The sequence below is a fragment of the Pungitius pungitius genome, chromosome 1 (genome assembly GCF_949316345.1).
Source record: "Pungitius pungitius chromosome 1, fPunPun2.1, whole genome shotgun sequence".
Taxonomy (NCBI): Eukaryota; Metazoa; Chordata; class Actinopteri; order Perciformes; family Gasterosteidae; genus Pungitius; species Pungitius pungitius.
This window is the reverse complement of record NC_084900.1, coordinates 11317324-11339477: the sequence shown is the minus strand read 5'-3', so window position 1 is coordinate 11339477 and position 22154 is coordinate 11317324. Positions and strand designations below refer to the sequence as shown.

Genomic DNA, 22154 nt, shown 5'->3' with positions numbered 1-22154 from the left:
ACCAACTATCTATACTTCTACTTGAGTAATGAATGTGAATACTTTTGACACCTCTGCCGCTGATATTTACACATGTCCCATATATATATATAAAACATCAGACAGGAGAACCCATAATGTGTTTGAGAATTGAGAATGGTGTGTGCTGAGACTCAATGAAGGCTCAATGAGGACAGAAGCAGCTGGGTGTCTTTATTTCTGTTGCTATAGCTTAACCAAGTCAGCATTCATGATACACAGAGACATACTGGGAAGCTACAGAAGCCTTCAACACTTACAGTACTAGTGACCGGAACAAACATTGATGAGGCAGAGGACCGGTAAACAAAGTCAAACAGAACAAACACAAGAAAAAAGATTTATGGCACTCATTTTTAGTTTACACAGAATAATATTGCTTTTAAAACACAACCTCTATCCATCATCATTGTTGTTTTGTCACATTATATTTTCACTGCATTTAAATATCAAATATATTCCTTTACTGATGTATTTACCTTATTGCTAACATTAAAACATACCTAACATTAGATATATATTAAGTGACTTTGATAATAGTTTTGTTCAAAAGTACAAATTTTTACAGAAAATAACAGTCCAAGTTTGGAAGGGTATGCTTGGGACGGGTGGACAAGGACATGCACAAGGTTCTGATAGGAGGGCAAGAAAGGAGGGCTTAAGCTGGGTCTCCCATTGGATGAGAGGAGCCGGAGAAGCTGTCACTCACACAGCCAATCACACATGCATTCTCCACTGGTATTTAGGACATCAGGTGCCCTTTATTCATATTTAGTTCTTTTTAAAGCTAGACTACTCTACTCCGATCCATAAATAGGAGCTTAACATGCCAACAGAGACGCTTTGCCGGGACAGAAATCAGCCAATCATAGCGCTGATTCAAGTTCCTCCCAGTGTTAGTAAATAAAAATGGCATAGGTCGACAGGCAAGTACAGTGAGTACATTATACACACACACCCACCCACCCACACACACACACACACACACATCCCCACACACAGTCATACACACACATACACACTCAGTGATAAAAAGGGTGGTAGATGGACCAATAATGCACAGTCAACAGGAGTGAGAAGGTAGTGAAAGGCAAATGTCCCATTCAGCAGATAAAAGATTTTTGTTGGAGAGTCTCAAAGGTTCTGGACGATTTTATCTTTTATTATTTGCATGCAATGTAGGATAGCACATTGGTCATACTTTTTGGGGGATCTGACAACATATGGAACCTTTGCACAGTTCTTATCGAGCGGAATCAACATTTTGTGCACACAAGATCCAGATGCATTGCCAACCAGCTAAAAACCTATGAACCACACCATTTTGTTCTGATCACAAGATAACATTGTATGCTTACAACATACAGATCCTGTGGAAACAGGACATTAACTTGTACATACATGAAACTTGAAAGTTAATCTGTGCATGCACATAACCTAAAGCACATGTAACGTTATGTTTGAGGACTTTCTGGGCTCTGAACAGCTAAACCATTTTTCTAAGTTTTCTTTTCACAGCAATGAATGCTGTTAAATAAAAATATCTCATTGTAATGAAGGTACAACCCCCCCGTGAAATGATTCAAGTAAATAAGCCTTATAATAGTTTGTTGTTGTCAGTAAACCACAATACTTAAATAAAGGCCATAGGGAGATTAAAATATTTCAACTACATATCAATAATTCAATGTCGGTGCCACATGTGTAAGCTGAAACCAGCTCACAAACATTTCCTAAGGAGAGAGAGTGTTATGTAATGCGTTTCTCTGACTGTCTTTTCATCTTTCCATCACATCTCTGCCCACCCTCTATCCTGCCCTCCTCTCCTCTGTCCCTTTCTCCTTGCCTCATCTCTATACCTTCCACCTCCATCCATCCATCCACCCAATGAGTCCTGTTCGGCTCGCAGGCCAGAGGCTGAGCAAGCGCCCTGTCACATTACCCTGCAGCTGAGTGAATTACTCTGCCTCCATTAGACTAACGAGAAAGCAGGAGGACGGAGAGAGATGACTGGGGGGGGGGGGGGGGGGGGGTGATGGGAAACTGGGAGATGGGCGATGGAGAGGGGAAGAAGTTTGATGAGGTGGAAGGAGCAAAGATCCAAGGGTATAAAGAGAGGATTGAAGAGCGAAGGTGGGGAGGAGGGAGTGACGGATGAAGGCTTGAAGGTACGAGAGGCAGGAGGGTGAGTGGAGGTTGACTAGAGATGAAGATGAAACAGGTGTTCTTCTCCCTCTGGTGATGGAGAAGAAGGGTGGGGAAGGAGTGGAGGTTGGTGGGCGGTTGGTGGAAAAAAAAATCAAATGAAGGGGAGGAAGATGGAAGATGGAAGCTGGAATAAGGAGGACAGAAAAAAGCAGAAGAAGAAGACGAAGACGTGCAAAGGTACCCGGCAGAGAGATAAAGCAGCAGGGAGAGTGGGGAGAGAGGCATGTTAATGAAAGACATCACAGCTGCACACGACACTGAGTAGATGAGAAGACAGAAGCAGAAGACAGCGCACACAAGACTGTGCGGTTATTCAGTATAATAACGGTTCCTGAAACAATACGGATGACATGACCCCTGGTTCCTCAATGTCAGCTATGGTGGAGCTCACCTTCCAGCAAAACCATTTGGATTAAAACCCACAAGACATATATTGTATTTTTAAAGGGTTCATTTTTCAAATAAGGAGGAATTTAAAGTGTGTACGAAAATCAATACAACAATCTAAGCTACAGCATTGTCAGCTCAAAACACAATTTCTGAGAGGAATTTAAAACGGATGCATCCGTCATTAACCAATACAGTGAAAAATAGCTCCCCCGGAGCAGCTTTTTACGTCCTATCTGCGAGAGAAGAGTCAATGTGTGTGTTTAGGGGAGCGGAGATGGTAGCAGAGCGCTGCAGCCTGGCCAGCACGTCAAGTATGCTAGCTGGTAGTCGCTGGCGGGGAACAACCTAGCTAGCATGCTATGAGTTGTCGCAAAAATGAGCTAGCATGGTTATCTTCCACCGCTTAGTATACCACTGCTACACTAATGTAGTAGCTAGCTGGGTACAGATGTTGTCAACATAGTCTATGGTGTCTAGTTTAGAGACACAACACATTTTCTATATCAGACTGTATCGAATGGTTAGATGGTTTAATGTATCATATTGCAAACAATGTACCAATTTTTTAAATCTTATTGAGGGTAACACACAGTGTCTCGTTTTTCCAACATCCCTCCCTCTAGCAACTGATTCACGAACCTAACCCTAACCTTCACAATAACGTACAAATATCTTCTACAAATGAAGCACAAAAGTGTACAAAGCTTGAAAACATTTCCAATTTTTAATTTCATTGCAGAGCAGCGGCATTCTGGATGCTACCAGACAATTGAGACATCCTTAAAATGTTCCGTAGTGGCTTTATGGGAAGTCCATGCTCCAAAAAAATGAAAAAGAAAATTCAGTGAGTGTACACTGTGGCACTCATGTACTACATTTACAAACGTAGCGTTATCAGCGACTTTCTCCGCCCATTGTACTGCACATTGCTAGCATTTAAACACGCAAGTCAATGGGCCTCCTTCGCTCTTTCTATCATGGATCATCTCAGAGAGATGCAATGTCATCTTTAAATATCTTCCAATAGTTCCCTAACTGTAATACTGCATGACTGCTTAATGTGTAACACGTAATGATTGTGTGTTCACTCAACTGAAAAAGTGTGATTGTGTCAAAAATCCTTTCAGCTCGTCTCCTTGGCCTATGTCGCCGTCTGGGTTAATGCTGTCATGTCCCCAGGAGCCATATGTGAGGAAACCTGCATTTTGGTTTACACCCGCTTGCAAGAGGCGGAGAAGTTTCACCGCAAAACGGAGGCGCACTTTAACTGTCGGTTTCTGTACATACCGCGGAATTAGGTGCACACATTTACACATTCCCTCCCATGTCTCTTAATGGGAAACTCCCACTTTCCCCTTGACCCTCCCGTGAATGCATATGCATGACACGGAAAAGCGCAATTTGCCATTTTCAGATTTTACCTCCGTGTAGTTTGTTGGTACATACCTCGCCATTCTATGCGTACCTTGCGTAACAAATACGCCTTAAGTGGGAGCAAAAGTCGAGAGTACACGAGGCTCTCAGTGACATCAAAATCTACAAGAGCATAGCTTTGGCTTTAGTGTTTCTTAAATGGCGGTTCTATGACCCATAGGGGTATTATGGAGTATCACAGTGGGTTAGGGTTTAAAAAAAAAATTACGAGAGAATGAATCAGATTGAAGAGCTTAATCCGTAAATATGACCACTTATACAACCCGTCATTGGCGGACTATAAGGACGCGTGGCCTCCAATTCATGGAGGGAGATCTCCGCAAACGTCTGTTTTGCCGGTCGAGGGGTGTACAAAGTTGTGGAGGAAAATACGGGACAAATACGTGCGTGAAAAAAAGGCGATGAAAAGCAGCAGTGGCTGAAAAAAATCTCTGATAAATAAATAAACAAACCAACGACTTCCACACACAAAGATCTCATTCTCTAGGTCGTCTTTGACAAAAAACGTTACTCCACCTATTGTTCCAGAGGTGAATTGCTTTGCAACACGCGCAAGCCTTTTGAGAACCTTCAATTGAAGCGAGTTCGTCGACACAAGACGCAAACGCACACGCAGAAGCAGAAGCATGCGCCAGTCAAAGCTCATTCAGAGACATTTTGAAGTCCAAATGAGGCAATATAGGTCAAAGGATATCGTTTGACAACTTTCATATCACAACAAACTACCATTAAGTGATTTCCCCATAAATAGAGATATGTGGGGAGTTTAGTGTCCATGGAGCCTTTACACACATAAACACTTTGATGCAACCCAGCTTATGGCTTTACCACATGAGAAATACACAAGACAAAGAATAGTGGTCATAACAAGAACATGACTAAAAAGGCCTCGACAGAAAAACCAGAAGAACCCTGATGTGCTGGAAAGAAGGAATCGTCCGGAAACCAAAAGATGAGTTTACGAGATCAACACGAAGACGAGTGCAGCAACAGTAAACCAGCAGCGGTGCAATGTCATGGGCCTGTAGAGATTTTAGTTAAACACACACTCATATGCACCCATGCAGACATGCACACACACACACACACAATCACACACACCCGAGGTAATGACACATCTTTGACATTTCTAATATTCAATGACAGCTTCCCTCCATAGCCCTTAATTTCCACAGACACACACAAACTCAGAAAAAAATCAAAAGAAATAAATAGTATAAATAAGACAACTAAAAATCAACAGTGCCTGTGTTTGTGTGTGGACTGAAACAGAAAAACAATAAATTAAAAAGTTTGAATGAAGTTAGACTTCAAAGGGGGGCTATGGAGGAAAATGGCCACAGCTTGTTCTCTCTGCCTCCCCCTCCCTGACATTCTCTCATCTCTCTGCTGAGGCTTAGAGGTCAGTGCAGCGCTCCTGCTTGCTGTAGTGGTCAAACTGACTCTTCCAGTGCATCATGTAGGAAGACCAGCGGTGGAACTCCACCTTCCACTGACGCTCTGCCTCGTCGATGTTGTCTGAGAGAAGAGACACAGCGGAATCAGAGGTCAGACGTTGTTCTTCGAGGCAACGTTGAATTTCTTTTCCCAATGCAATTAATTTCCGTGCTGAAATATTTATACATTTGTCTTTATTGTTAATATCACGTGGCCAATGTCTGCTACACCTCTCACCCATGGCTCTTTGGACAGCAGTTTTGAAACCTTGAATTTTGAACATCTTGGGTTGTGGCTGATTTTATTTTGCAACCAGTGGAGCAGATACAGTCCTTTCTCTCATTCCTTTAAAAAAATAACCATGGAAATATAATAGTTGGCCTTTTTATCATCTGTACACCTACAGTACCAGTACAACGTTTAGACACATTTTATAATTCAATTTAGAGAGCAATAGAGAAAGTGTACCCAACCTTTTGACTGCTTTTACGGTCTTATTACCAGTTTGTTGCTTATGCCACGACCACAGGTTGTCTTTTGTGTTCAGTTTTATAGTCAACCACAAGATGGATCTACGTTATGTGGAACGTTATTTGAAGACCTGTATTAAGCACAGATGTTTTGTGCTGAGTAGCAGCACTGTTACATACCAGTGATGTTAAGGAGGCGTGGCAGGAAGCGGTTCCAAAAAGCGCACATCTGGTTCCTCAGACCTTTGTGGACCTTCATTGGTTCAGTGTTGAGTCCGACGTGTTTCTGCTCGCTGACGGTGAACAGAGGCCAGCGCTTCCTGCTGTCTACGAGCCCGTCGTGGTTCACATTGGGATTTCTGAGGGAGGAGGACGAGAGGCCAGAGATACCAGAGACAGTAAAACAAGGAGGGATTAAAAACGGATTAAGAAAACTCCAACACCGCAGAGCTGAAAGTTCATGAGCAATACAGGGTTTTGGGTAATTAAATAAAAAATGTCAAGTAAAGGGTTTCCCTGAGATGAGTAGTCACCTGGGGTTTACTGTGCAGGGACCTTTGATTATGTGAAGTTCATGTTTGTATTGGATTTCCTTTGGAGAATCACAGTCAAATTTAAATTAGACATGATGATCGCCTTTGTTAAAATCCACGAACTTCATCCTCAGGGACCATGAAAGTCTGTGTCAATACAGTCATTTTGTGCCAATTAGTGTATCTAATAAATATTTAAAGTAAAGTGAAGGTAATTATTAGGGTACCACCTTTGCCAAATTTCCTGGAAATCCATTCAATTTCCCGGTAGATATTGCAATATGGACCAAACCGTTTAACCGACCAACCAACCAACTCCAATGGTGTTCTCATCACCGCTGGAGAATGGTATTGGCGGAGAAATAAATCATATTGGCTACTTAAAATTGACTGCTACAGCAAAAAATGTTTGCATGGTCAGGGCTTTCCTTTGACCGTGTGACTTATACTCACCACTAAATCTACCCTTCAGCTAAGAAACACAATTAAAATCTGTCATCTCTGGTACACACGTCTCTCTTTTTTAAATTATGATTAAACTGTACGCTGCAAGTTTTGAGGCCTCACCCGGTTCTTGCAAAGTTGGCCCAGTATTTCATCATGCGTTGGCTCAGTTTCTCCTCTTCTAAGGTGTAGTTGAGTCTCTTCTCCAGTGGCAGGCCGAAGACAAACTCAATCTCGTAGCCGTGGATGACGCCCATCCACTCCGGCCAGGCCAGGTTGGACGCTCGGTGATCGAACAGGTAGGCGTAGACCCCTCCTTAAGGAGAAAAAGACCGATGGTTTGGTTGATAATTGTCTGGAATGGAGTCCGTCTTGATGAAGGTCATGCCCCTAGGTTTAGGTGATAAAATCACCCGCTTATCAGCTCAGGAAAGAGAGCCAGAACACATCAGCATTACAGTAGAATGAGTTTTTTTGGCATTTTTGTTAACACAGCGCGTCATCGTCACATGACTCCCATCCCCAACAACAGAGCGAGTAAGAGCCATTGCCAGCAAACCATCTCACTGGACTCTGCTCCAGAAAGTCTGTGATCCAATTCCCCAACTCAAATTTAAACTCAAAGGGAATGATCTTTAAAAAAATATAATTTTGGGAATTAATTAACAACACCACCATGTGGCCAACAGGGTTAATACTTCTTTAGAAGCACAGGTCAATAATTTCCAGTTATATTTCCATCTCCTCCCAAGACACAGGAAATTGAGCCGGGCCGGGCAGATAACAAATACAAACAATGACAGTCAGGAACTCAATTTATTAATATATCACTGCGGTGAAAACTGAAAGCTACATCAGTGGGCACTCATTGTAGAAAAACCAAATCCTTGAAAGCTACAGTCTGCTGTAGTCTGACAGTGAGACAGAAAGGGTCTGGAACTGCAGCTTGTGGCACCGAGCCCAGCTGGTGCATCACGGGGTGTGAAAAGGACCACGGAAACACACTCGCACGCAGCTCACCCTGGGAGTTAGATCCGCTGGTCACCGCCCCTCCCGAGCTGGACTTGAGGGCGCTGTGCAGAGCGTAGATGCGAGCAAAGTGGGCCAGCGGGCAGATGACGTTGTGGTCGCCCACCACGTCGTCCATGGCGTCGCGGTTCTTCACCCCGTTGTTCTCGTCCATCCAGTCGGTGTACTGCAGCACCACTGCCTCCAGGCCGATGTCGTTAGCGTGAGGCACGCCCAGCTTGACCCCTGGCACAGGGAGGTTCAACTTTTTTAGGAGCATTTTAAAAAATCCAGAAAATCAGCGTTTACATTAACAGCGTAGGGAATCATTTAGTAGTATTCTTTGAGTCTCCTTATTATACAAAGTGAGCCTCACCTTCCAGGAAGTCCTCTCTTGAGATCAGGCTCTCGTTGTCCTTGCTGAAGCCCGGAGCTCCGTACAGCAGGAAGTAGGAGCCCTCGTCCTGGTTGACCCCGAGAAGGATCTGAGTGTCTTTGAAGTTGCCCGAGTTGAGCATGGCCTCGGGCGTGTCGGGCAGGACCTCGCCGTCCACGACCGGGACGAACGGGAAGCGGAAGAGCGCCGACCACGGCAGAACCTGTCCCGAAAAAGGAGGACAAGCTCAAATGTTGTGCGGATCTGAGTGACATTGAATTGACACGCATACCCGATAAGAAAAGACCAAATGTCACGTAACCGATTTGGTGAAATAACACCTCATAACATCCGGACAACTTGCGTATCTCTTCCATTATGCTGTCTGGCAGACACGTGCTATGGGCCATGGGTGGAGATAAAATCAATCTGGATGGTGTAATGTGTGTTTCAATTTAATTTAATTCATTGGATTTGTCTCAGAGGGCTTTACAGTCTGTAGACATGCAACATCCTCTGTCCTGAAACCCTCACATCGGCACAGGAAAAACTTAAAACCCTTCGATGGGGAAAAAATATACAGTGAAGGAGGATTTCACTTCACTCACCATAATAATAATAATAATAAATCCCAGAGTATGATATTCTACTACTTCTGTGAATCACAGTTCATAGTGATGTAGAATTTAGTTATTCTAGGTTTCTCTTCTCCTCAAAAATTGCCATGAAAAGACGCAAAACAATAGTGTTAGAGTCTCTCTCAATATTTTCAGAATGAGATATTTTGTCTGTGGCTCCTTGCTGAAGACATCAATCCTTAAAACAGTTCCCAAATATATCCACATTTGTGGATGTCCTCATAAAAGTCACCTTTATCTCAGTTTGTGTGCGAAGCAAGCATAATGGAATCGGTGGAGTCGGATCCATTTTTTGAGTGTAAAGTGAAATTTGACATTTTCTCAGGGCACACCTGATGATCTCTCAAGGCACACTGGTTGAAAATCCCTGCTCCAGTCAACTATGACTGTGTATCGAGACCAAAACAAGGGTGAAGAGATTCACTGGCTATTTCCTGACTGTTACCTGCCACTCCTGGTCAATAAGCTCCTGCGGGTTTTTGCCGCGCAGACAGTCCACCATCTCGGTGTCGTTGCCTCCATTGCAGCCGACCAGCTTGCCCAGCTGCGTGGCCCGTCTGCGCGCCTCAGCGGGGCTGACTGAGGCCCAGGGACAGTTGGGGACTCCGCTCTGGAGGATGGCCCTGGTGAAGGTGGGCCGGCTGTCCGGAGATAAGAGGTGGAACCCTACTGAAGCTCCGCCAGCACTCTCACCAAAGATAGTCACCTGATTGGTCAAAGGCAGCGAACATAGAGGTTGGGGTCAAAACGAGCGCCCTTGGTTCTTTGACAGAAAAAAACTAAGCGGTGATAAAGTGACCTGTTTGGGGTTTCCACCAAAGAAATGGATGTTGTCCTGGACCCACTGCAGCGCCATCCTCTGGTCGAGAAGACCCACGTTGCCAGGAGCCTCAGAGGAGCCATGTAAAGCGAGGAAGCCCAGAGCACCGATCCGGTAGTTCATGGAGACCACGATGACCGTCTCACTGTGAGCTAGGTAGCGGCCATCATAGACGTCCAGAGAAGAAGAACCACTGTAGAACCCTGGAAATGCAAAGTATCACAGTATCTTATTAAGCTAATGTATCACAATATCCCACAAACATCACTCACACAGTTTGAGAAACTTAATGTCGACATTTGTAAGGAAGCTGCTGAAATAGATTCCACTACCGATATCATTATCTTCTGGCGGAAATTATAATGGTGGCTAGAGGGAGCAGCCTAGCCTGTTTCCACATTGTAAATTTTGTGAAATAAAACAGGTACCACTCAATGCAATGCCTTCTCTGCATGGCGTGAAAAGGATTTCTTTGAATACCTGCTGCCCTGAAGCCCACACATGACGAATGAGTCATGTTTAAACCTAATTTATACGCGTACCAAGTACCTCCGCCGTAGATCCACACCATGACAGTGAGGTTGTGCGGTCTGGGCGAAGAGGGCACCCAGACGTTGAGGTACAGGCAGTCCTCGCTCATCTCTCTGTTGGGGTTCCACATCTCGCTGCCCTGGAAGCCGGGGAACGACGTGTCGACAAACTGGTAGCAGGCGTTGGGGTAGGCGTTGGCCTCGTACACCCCTGTCCACGGGCGCTTGGGCTCGGCGCGGCGGAAGCGTTGCTTCCCCACCGGCGGTTCTGCGAAGGGGATGCCCAGGAATGTGGTGACGTAGCTCCGGTCCGGCAACGGCATGTGGACGCCTCGTACTCGACCGGTACGCGTCTGGACGATGGTCTCAGCCTCGTTCTGGGAGGCGCAGGTGGGGATGAGGAGAGACAGGAGGAGGGTTCGGGAGAGGAGGAGAAGGACGGAGGTCTGCATGGCGGAGGTGGAGGCGGTGTGCGCGGCTGGAGCTGTGGTCGTGATCCCGTCTCCAGTCAGGTGGGGCTGGGTTTGCTCTGCTTTCCCTCAGCACTACGGACAGAGAGAGTAATGTGATTACGGTAAAGGAAGAGCGATGGAGAACAGAGCGAGGTAGAAATCAGATGAGGAGAGAGATGACAGGACGGAGGAAGTAGGAAGTGTCTTCAAGGTAGATTCAAAGATTCTTCCAGATGCGGCACTGCAAAAGCTACTAGCGACAAGTCAAGGGACTTCTCTGGTGGAGGAGGGGGGCGGGGCTGCCCAGCGCCCGCTCACAGCGAGGGAAACATGCAGTGGCTATTGTATTGAATTTTGGTATCATAAGCATCCGGTATGTTGGTAATTATAGTGTTATTATACTGTTTTTATTTTTACAAGACACAGTTTTAAGTCATCCAAGCAAATTATTATTCAACAACAGGAAATATATGTTAAAACGGTAACATGGTACGGTCGTCTCATTAAGTCCCTTTCAAAAGTGAATATCTGAAGACTGGATAGATTTACTGGATAGATCCATCGATTTATGGAGTTAAGTTAAACACGTTAGATCTTCTTCAGGATACCCACACCCATACCCAATGCAGGTTGTCAGTGAATGCGGCTGTGTAGGTGGGCTTTGGCTTCCGGGAAAACACTCATTAAATATTCAAAACAACAGCTGTCAGCTGCTGAACAGCACAAATGACCAATGTCGGTGCCACAGTACGATCCGTTTATGTCCCGGTGCTGTATATGAACAGATGCTTCTTGTGCAACATGTAATCATTGAACCAAGAACAAATGCATAGCTTTCTATAAAGTCAGTCAAAAAACAAGTATCAGTGGAATGTAGAGCTACCTTGGGGTAATCGAGCACACCAATGTTGAGAGTAAAGAGATTCTCGATGTTGCCCTGCTCACACAGCTCGTACAGCCCCGACTGATCAGATTACTTGATATCATGATGTGATTTTCATCTCCATTCCACGGAGTACTTCAAAACATTCTATGCTATATTGTACCACTAGTACAGATGTCCAGGTGCCCTTTATCTCATATCATTTGTCTAGCGTTGTAAATCGATTCATAAATTGCTGAAAAGGTTTTCTTTCTTTTCAAGGTTAATAATTTGTAACGGTTTGCTATAAAGAGAGCCCATGTTCTATATATAAATGTTCATCACGTTAGAAGTCAATGACGAGAATCTTGCTGGATTTACTGTATGTGTGTGTACACATATGTATGTATATATATATATATATATATGTATATATATATACATATATATATATAAGCAAGTTTCCACTGTGAGGGAGGGGAAAGGGGCAGACTAAAGCCCCTCAGCACTTAGCGACAAAGGCTGAGACAGGTGTGTGGTCATGAGGGGACTATAAAAAGGCATCTGAGTAAAACCCTAGTAAATGCCATACTGCCTGATGGATTAAATGGGGCCTTTACCAGATATGCAGCTCTGCCTTGTAAGAAACTTAACAACTGCATGAAGTTTGAGGGTGTTCTTTTCAATTATTTTGGCTATATACTCAATTCTGACCTCTCCCTCTTTTGTGAAGCTCTCCATACCGATCTGGGTTCAATGACCTTTGCTGGAGGGTCTTGTTGCTATCCTAATGTCAATTTCCATGCTAGCGTCTAGCTGATCATGATTTCCTGAGCATGAAGTTAGTTTTGCTCGCATGTGGCCTGAAAAGGTTCTATGAGCTCAACCGAATGAAAATATCTCGGAGTGAATATTTTTACCATTTTATACTGGGATAGCATGATTCTTTCGGGGGGTATCAGCATACATTGCGGTTAAAGTATGGCTTGTGAAAAAAAATAAAAGAATTTAAAATGCATACGCAAGTAAATGTCCAGTATAAGAATGGACCTCAACAGGGCCAACCCTGTGTAGTGAAGGACGCATCATTCCGGACCATCCCACAAATATTTCCAAGGTATTATTCCAAATCAGTGACACATATTAGTCATTGGTTCTCAGATACAATTCTCAAAACAAGATAGAAGGACAAATCAGTTGGACGTCAGTTCACAGCTTGTTGCCCCTAGCTACAGCGCCCCGCTGTCCTTGCACCTAATACAAAGTAATTAAAGAAACAGCCGTGGGCTCCAGTTTCCTCCTGGGCTCAACCATGGACTGACATCTATGCTTTCTGCTAATCCCAACTGCGATTTTGATGTGCCTTCATTAATTACTCAAGAGGATAGAATTCATTGGCATTGACATTTCTACAAATAGCCACATTGTTCCTAAGTCTAGACCTCACACTTGAATCAGATTGGACATCAAAGACACATACACATCCCTGGTTTATGAAAACAGTTGAGGGGTAATCATTGGTGGTCTACCAATCTATCAATGTCAATGTAAGAAGATATTTGGAGAAATATATATGATCTGAATAATATTTGCTGCAGACGCACAGTGGTGTTACTATTGCGAAACATCTGTTTAGGTAAAACAACATGATGGAGTGGCCAGGCCTGATTTCATTTTTACATGAGCTATAGGGCTTCCCTGTTTAACCCTGCTCACTGCGTGCTGTGTCCTTGTTGGAAGTCCCTTCACAATACTCTCACCATGTTTGTTTGTTTAAATGTGTGTGAGAACTAGAGAAAGGTGACACATCACCAAAATAGATTCTCAATACAAACGAGTGTGAGTGTATTCAGAAATAGTATCGATACACACACACACACACACACACACACACATACACACGTACGCACGTGCACGCACAGCTGCCCCGTATCCTTTACAACACCTCCAAGCTAATCCTGTCACTATGACAACCATACATTGCCAAACATAAACCGGAGCCTGCGACCTGACTGGTGGGAGACAATTTGTGAGAAAATACATATATATATTAATAATTTAAGTAGAACTTTAAAAAATGAGTAAAGTAAAATCAGGACAGATTTTCTATTCCTAAATCATTTTTTATAGCCAATGGGGGACATCACCGGCACTGGCTCCATGTCGCTGGAAATCAACCCAGGCCACATGTAAGAGAGGGGGCAGGGGAGGGAATGCAGGAATAGAAGAAGGAAAGATGTTTTTACAGGAGTAGAGGCGCGGGGGGGGGCTGTATGCATTGCAATTATTTATAGCAGCGACAGCTGCGTGGCGGGAACAACAGGGAGGAGGCAAAGGAGAGGAGGGAGCGGGAAGCTGCTGGGAAGTAGAGAAAAAGGATGAAGGAGAGAAGGGGATGAACCTGGTGATGCGCCGGGGTTATAAGTTATTCTTATTTAGAGCACCTTCATGCCCTACCTTCCTTTGGCAGCGTTTCCAGTAGTCTTACCAATTAAATGCATACTACATGTAACTTGAAAACTATTGCTTGTAGCAACATTATTAGCAGCTCCATATCTTCTTTAAGTTAATTACTTGTTTTTTAACAGCATGCAAACTCTACCCTCAATCACGCTTATGTCCAGGAGCAGCAGGCCCTTGTGTTAAGAGGATATGGCTACATGCAATTAACATGAAGCACATAATCCCCCCCCCCCACACACACACACATCAGTTATTGCATTTATATTTCTGTATTTGAGATGTGTATCAATTAGGGGAATTTGTATTGTTTGCTGTGTTTTCATCTCAGTAAACTGGTAAAAGGTACACTGTAAAAAAAGATCCTATTTTTACGGAAAATAACTTTTTTTTTAAATTATGTGCAAAACTCTGTAAAAATGAATCGTCCAACTGTAAATTTAAGTATTATGCTAATGCTGACAAATTAAATATTTTTCTCATTTTTTTTACGGAAGAAATACTGTATTTATTCAAGAGTATTTTACTGTAAATTACATTCAAATCATGTAAAATAATGGTAAAATGACTTGCAGCAGCGGCTGCCAAAAAAAACGTTGAATAAAGTTTGAGAACCATACATTTACAAGAATTCAGTGTATCCTGAAATAATGACATAACAATGCTGATTTGTAAAGTGTGAATTCATGTACATTCTAGAGTACACGCTCTACATAACGCCATCTAGCCGTCGGTACGACGGCCTCGTTATTGCTTGTACCGTGTGGTTTGTACCATTCACAACGCTGATAGGACTTCAAGACACAGCATCACGGGAACTTCTCACCTGCAAATGAGTCTTTGCATTGGCTTTGCATGTAATACATTAATACATGCTCTGTATGCAAGACAAGGGGAGGAGTCAAAGAGGGTAAGGAAATAAGAGAGGGGGAAGATGGAGATGCCGAATGGAGGGACCATGGTGGGAGAAAGTGTGTCACTCCCCAAATTAGACTGAGGAATTTGTGTATGAAGTTCACAGGAGGATTGGTTTCACTGGGGGCAGCAGCGGAAACCCTGTGTGCGATTCTCAGGATAGAACACTAGACAGATAAGTCAACGTCAGTGTGGGGAAGACATTCAATATTTATCAATGAATTATGAAAACAGCCTCTTTTACAGCCCCTGGAAATAATACACTGAGTGAAAACGTATTGGTTCAATGTGGGGATTTTTGAAAAGACGTGTGAATGCAGCACAGATAGTTGATCGGGTGCAGCTTCTTTCTGAAATGCTACTGAAGAAGTTTGGGTCGTAAGAAATCTCATCTATATATAGAAACAGTATTTGAATCATGTGGAAAAGACAAAAGGCTGGGATGATCAGTGTTCATTACAGAGAGAAAGGCAGGACAAGATGATGCAACATCTACACACACTTCATAGCAAAACTTAACGGTGAAAATAATGCAAATGAACGGCCGCCCTAAATAATAATGGAGAATAGTTTGATCATTTAAGAACACAAACAAACTGTCAAACATAAAACACAAACATCCTTTTTGCAGACATGCAAAAGCATATAGGGCGGGACGCCCCCCCTGTTACAATAGTTGGGGAAACAGACAGCATACAGTATTGTACTGCAAGATTCCTGCCGAAACACATTTCCCGATTTCATATGAATTGATAGAAGTTCATCATTATTATTATTACACACTTCCACCCTCCAGTGCTTTGATTGACTGCATTGCCACCCCTCGCATTCCTGCCATATTCATAAAGTATGGCAATATCTGTTATTATTACAAGTCGCATAAGTTCATTCTAACTGCTGTGAGGGTAAAAGTGTCTGTGACAGACAGACAGACGGACGGACAGAGCGAGACAGGCAGCGGGGGAATCTCTGGAATTTTCCATTTTGCAGTTTGGCCATCATCTAGTGTTTCAATTACCGGGCATGAACACTCACGCATGCACACATGCATGCACACATGCATGCACACATGCATGCACACATGCAGTCATAAGAAGGCACTGGGGATCAGAATGGCAATGGACTGGAATAGACTGGAGAGCAAAAAAAATCCTTTAAGTGTCTAAAATCACCCAGGCTGTGTCGGCTATTATTAGGCCTTATATTTATGGTTTTTCAGAGTCCAATGGCAAAGACATACAATTCATTTTCCGGGCCGTTGACACCTTGGCGGTGCTGGACTTCAGACTGTCAGTCAGTTGTAACAGTTTTTTTCAAATGTGTGATGTTTTTGTCCCATTGTCAAACAGGCTAAGCTAAAAATGTGGAGGAATCAGCGAGAGCCAACTGGGGAAGCTGGGAATTGGATGCAAAGACGGCGTTCTGCAGAATGGTCAACCTGTTTAACATTGCTGAACATATTGTTTAACACATTTTATTTATATTGCTTTGTAGTTTCTACAAAGTAATATAAATAAAATTAAAATCCAACAAACACTTTGAATCTGTAGACATGTCTACATGCATAGGAAGCCCAAATAAGTATATTTAGGTGTTTGTGAACCTAAATTCACTTATTAAGTTGGTTCTCGAGTGAGCGGTTTATCCAAATGCATTTCAATATGATGAAAGTAGAAGTATTTATCTTTAGTTCAGACTAAATGTAACTATTTGTTTTATTAGTCCCGAGTAAATCTGGCCTTGAGATTATATCTCGTATATGATTTTCTTAATGACAGATCTAAAAAAAATGGCGCATTGAGATATACACACCGGCAACTTAATTAGGTACACCTATTCAATTCAACAGAAATTGTGTCACAGTTTGGGTTCATGTCTTTATTTTGTAGTTTCATGTCTCGCGTGTCCCTGGGGTAACTTCACTTCCTGCCTTGTCTTCCCCTGTGATTGTCTACAGTGTCAATGATTGTTTCCACCTGTGTCCAATCACCTGCACCTCCCCTGTGTATTTAAGCCATGTCCGTCTCTTGTCTCTTGTCCCATCATTGCATGTCTGAGCGCGTGGATGTCCCCGGTCCCTGTCTGCGTTTAGTCCCCATTTGGATTTATTAAAAAAAAAAAATACGTTTCAAGTTCAGACAAAGCATCAGGGAAAGGAATTTAACATTAAGTGACTTTGAACATGGCATGGTTGTTTCTCCCAGATGGGCTGGTTGGAGTATGTCAGAAAATGCCGATCTACTGGGATTTTCACTCACAACCATCTCTAGGGTTTATCGAGAATGGTCCGAAAAAGAGAAAATATTCAGTGAGCAGTGGTTGTGTGGATACAAACGCCTTGTTAATATGAGAGGTCAGAAGAGAATTGGCACACTGGTTCAACACAATAGAAAGGCCACAGTAACTCAAATAACCACTCGATACAACCAAGGAACGCAGAATTCAATCTCTCAACGCACAACACATTGAAGCTTGAAGATCAACATGAAAGCATGGATCCATCCTGCCTTGAATCAACGGTTCAGGCTGGTGGTGGTTGTGTTATGGTGTGGGGGATATTTTCTTGGCACACTTTGGGCCCCTTGGTACTCAATTGGGCCTCGTTTAAACGCCGCAGCCGAGCGGAGTATTTTGGCTTACCGCGTCGATCCCTTTATGAGTGTAGTGTCCCCATCTTCTGATGGCTGTATACTTCCAGCGAGATAATTCGCCATGTCACAAATATCTGCAGGATTTGAATCGTCAAATCTGCTTAAGAAGGTTCCTAATGGAGTGAAATGATCCGGAAGTAGTGCAAGTGGCCGCCATCAGAAGAGCTCTTTGAATTCTCTTGCTAAAGAAAGGAGATTCAAAGCTTCCCTACTTGGCTCCTTTAATAACAGCCTGGTTGTTTATGTTGTCTGCATGACACAGCACTGTAACAACATAAGGCATCTAAGACACACTTGACGTTACTAAATTGCATCATAACTATACAACATAGAAAAGTGGAGTTGGATTCCCTAAACTCTTTACTTAAATCCTCATGAATTCTCCTAACCATCTTCACTTGACCCCATAACGGTTTTAGCGAGGTTGAGGAATAGTGGTTAGGAATAGACATTTAGACGATTCAAATCCAGCCATCATCTCGAACTGGTTTCTTGAACATGAAAATGAGTTCACTGTTCAATGGCCACGGTCACCAGATCTCTCTCAATCCAAATGTGACTCAAACAGGAGGAAGTTGTGCATTTGTTGGCAAGTGCTTTCTGCAGCAGAGTAAATAATCCCCACATGGAGTTCCGGTGAGGGTTTTTGGCAGCAGTAACCCAGTTCCCCGCACATTGGATGGAGCTCGCCAACAAAGAGGAAGGAGAGGCGTATTAACAGATCGTGCTGGTTCAGCCTAACATCCTCGCCATGATTTAAAGGCAGAATGTTAACGCGGAGAATCAGCTCGCCCATCACCAGGAACACAGCCTCTTTCCTTCTACCCACTCCGTGAAGCTGCAGTGCCTGCTGTGCTGACACTTAGCCCGCCCACAGGCTGAGCGGGTCACGAGTCAAGCTGCACACCAAACACAGACCCTGCAGTGGCTCATTGTGGAACCTATCCAACGCTGGACTAAAAAAAAATCACTCACAAACTGAACAGAGGGATAAATATGGGCTAAGACTTCATTTTGATGTCCTGTTTATCTGGCTGTAGCATATTGGAGGACATACTAGCATTGATAGAATTTCATATTCAGAACTACAGTACAAACTTTCGACCACTATTGCATGTTTTCCTTTGTGTATAATCTGACAGAATCAGTGTTTTTCGTTAGTTTAGAATTAGCCATCTTATCTAAATAGGAAGCAGAGCCTCTCCTATGTTTTTCCGCTGTGGTCCTACGGAAGCCCTGAAAGGACACACCAAACACTGCATCTAGTGAGAGTCGTTAGTGCTCTTTTATGCTGTGGGAAAAGCGTGAGGTGGACGCAGTCATCGTCACCTCAACTGTTGCTAACAGCGCTGCCGGTCCTGCATCTGGCGGCTCACTTTACCGCTGTTTGGTGAAAGGAAAGAATGTGTGGAAGGGGTATATTATATGTCAGTGTCAATCTGCAACCTCTGCGTTAGATGGCGGCAAACCTTTAATGCAGTCCCTTTAAAGGGATGATAAGAACTTAGGGAGGTGAATTTGTGTATTGATCCTCCAAGGGTTTTAAAATGGTAGAGGTGATGCAAAACACCGTAGATTCAAACAGACAAAAAAAATAGAGAGTGGGACAAGAGGCAACAGCAGTGACTCGATGACCCTTCGATAAAATAAGCAATATTTTACAGTTCATACTGTCCATCTGCCTGAAATAAAATAATTGCAACACAAAACAACACAGTGGAACTATTCCCAGGGAGCAGAACATGCAGAGGCAGAATACCCTAATCCCATGTACATAAATTGCAGATGCAACTTTCACTAAATGAGTAAAACCTGCAGCATTGATTACTATTTGGCAGTCACTCCACCGAAGAATGCAGATGAGGAAATGTGCACTGCCAGCTGCCAACACTGCACTAACTGTTATGACTTACAGAGGCGATAAATCCAGGCTACGGCAAAGCGCAGCAGGGAGGAGAGGGAGGACCACTTTGTTTCAACCACACAAGCACATCATCAACTTAGCTGCTCTTTGGCTCACGTATCGGAGGACTTCAGTATGCATGCAGCCTCCCTGAAAGCAGCAGCTCTTAAGCAATACGCAACACAGGTGGAGATGTGATGGGCCACCGCAGACTGAGTGGTTGGAGTGCCTGAGAGGTCAGAGACAACAGGCGTTTTGGGACATGCTGCTGTAATGGAATAATTGCTTTCACTGTGTACAGTATCTCTCACACAACCTAACAACACCTCTGTCAGTAAATAGTACCATTTACAAGTAACAATATTGCTTCAAATATTTAGTGATTTAACAAACGTCTCAATTGCCGGGTGATGAGGTTGAGTTAAACAATGTGTATCATTAAGAACATACAAAATGCTGCAAGATTTGAATTAGAAAGGCCCACGTATTATAAACAGCTGTGGTTAATGTGTCTATGGGGGCGCGGAGGAGGAGGAGGAGGAGGGGGGGGGTATCTGAGCCCTCTGCAAACACAAAACATAAGCACATCGGATACTGCTCGTGTGTCCGCGTGTGAAGAGCGACACGAGACGGACAAAGTGAACGAAAGAAGCCCGACACCACAACACAACACACACGCGTCTCGCCATCGAGGCGCATCACCCACCGACATCTCCTCGGAGAAAACTCAATACAATACAATGCAATTCATTATCTACACAAGTGAATGTCCCTCTGATCTCTCTCTCTCTCTCTCTCTCTCTGCGCATACATGTATGACTACATCTGGTTTAACAAGACGTGCACCTGCTATTACACACGCACTGCCTCTTGAAGAGCGCGGCGACAATCAAGTTATAAAACAAATGTAACTAAAAAATGATTATTTTCAGAGGCTGTCTCTGCATGCCGATGAGACATCGCTCGGGTTGTCTCGGTGTCGATGTCCAGTACAACCCGAGAGCTACGTAGAATTTGCTGGTAATCAACGGAACCGTTAATTGATGGGATGTGGCGCGGCGCTCTGCCCCGTGTGAGAAGAACCGCACGTACACGTCTGACCCGGCGCTGGTTCCGTGGAGCCATGGAAATGATCAGTAACCATGGCGATCGCCCATGTAGAAACGATTAAAGGCGTTGTCATCAGTTTAAGGCACGGGTGACAGCGAATAAAGACGGACCGCTGGGGTCCAGTGACGGGCAGGCTGTGTCTCGGTCTCTTACCTGGCTACCAGTGCGCAGCGAACACGAGCCCGCGGCTTGTTAGATTATTTTTTTTTTCTTCCTTTTACTGCTTTGCTTGGACCGAGAACAGCGACAGCCGTGTGGAAGTGTTTCCGAAGAAGAGGTGTCTACGACCCGCTGCCAGAGACGTAATGTCGGTAATACCTCCTCCCAGCAGCAGAGCGTTTCCTGGACGTTTCGCTCGGTCCGGACCGTTAGGTAGTGATGATGGGAGTAGACTCGCGCTACTAAGTACTGCTAGTAAACAGTGGGCGGACGCTTCCTCTCGCGAGAACTCCTGTGAAACGTGAAGGAACCGCCAAATCGCGTCAAGCTGCGGGGTGTCTATGGAGGACAGAAAATATGGAGGACAGAAAAGGATGTAAAAATGTATAAGTAAAAGTGTGAATACATAGAAAGAAAAAATACACAAGTGTATAAATATAAGTTGATACGTAAACTGGACATCATTATTTATTTATACTTACTATATAATATTATTGATAATAAATACTGTATGGTGTGTGAATGTTTAAAAAGCAAATGCATTAGCGCTGCCACCACGATTACCTCCCTTGTCCTCAGATTTTTCTCAGCATTTTTTTTAAAATTCAATCAATCATTGTTATTATTATGTGCAGATCATTTAACTAGTACAACTATGTAAGTTATCATAATGCGTGAGTGTGGCTCTGATTTTGCCACTATAGAACTGTGTATTGTTGTGGAAGATTTTCTCATGCAATCGGGAATCAGTTGTAAAGTCTCTTGTGAATCAAAGTTGCATTTTCCGTTTATTTCTTGCAAGGAAGAAGAGGTCTGCAACAGCTATCCATGGACAGGCAGTGGCAAGCTTCTTCTTAATGTTTGAGAGCAGCACAGATATATTACATTACATGTCATTTAGCTGACGCTTTTATCCAAAGCGACTTACATTGCATTATAACACATGCATTACATTTTTGCCTGGGGAGCAATTAGGGGTTAGGTGTCTTGCTCAGGGACACTTCGACAGGGCACATGGGGCAGCCGGGATTCGACCACCAACCTTGCGGCCCCCAGCGCATCACGCTACTCCATGCGCCACCATCGCCCATATATTTATACATTGGCAGGGTTAACACCTTGGTTTTGTTATGCTAAAGAGTTTGAGACAGGCAAGGAGGTCCCAGACCTGAAGGGAAACTCAAGGTGCTTACAACAGATGTTTGATTAGATCTAGGACAATAGCCAAAGAAATTCACACCTTCTCCTTCCTCCATGCAGCGGTGTTATGCAAAGACAAATGGGATCAAAGAGGAGAGGTGCTCTGAGATTCTTCTGCTCAGATAGTTCCCACACA

The 22154-nt window shown here is 43.7% G+C and overlaps 1 protein-coding gene across 1 annotated transcript; it reads right to left on the bottom strand.

The window, feature by feature from the left end:
* Window positions 1-171: 171 nt before the first annotated feature.
* On the bottom strand, window positions 172-21077 carry ache (acetylcholinesterase (Yt blood group)). Its single transcript, XM_062561725.1, has 9 exons — window positions 20813-21077; window positions 10326-10851; window positions 9756-9979; window positions 9402-9662; window positions 8319-8541; window positions 7955-8188; window positions 7058-7250; window positions 6138-6316; window positions 172-5568 (listed from the first exon to the last, which is right to left on the bottom strand). The coding sequence occupies exons 2-9, from the start codon at window positions 10756-10758 to the stop codon at window positions 5447-5449; spliced, it is 1869 nt and encodes a 622-aa protein (XP_062417709.1). The 5' UTR covers window positions 10759-10851; window positions 20813-21077; the 3' UTR covers window positions 172-5446.
* Window positions 21078-22154: the final 1077 nt, after the last annotated feature.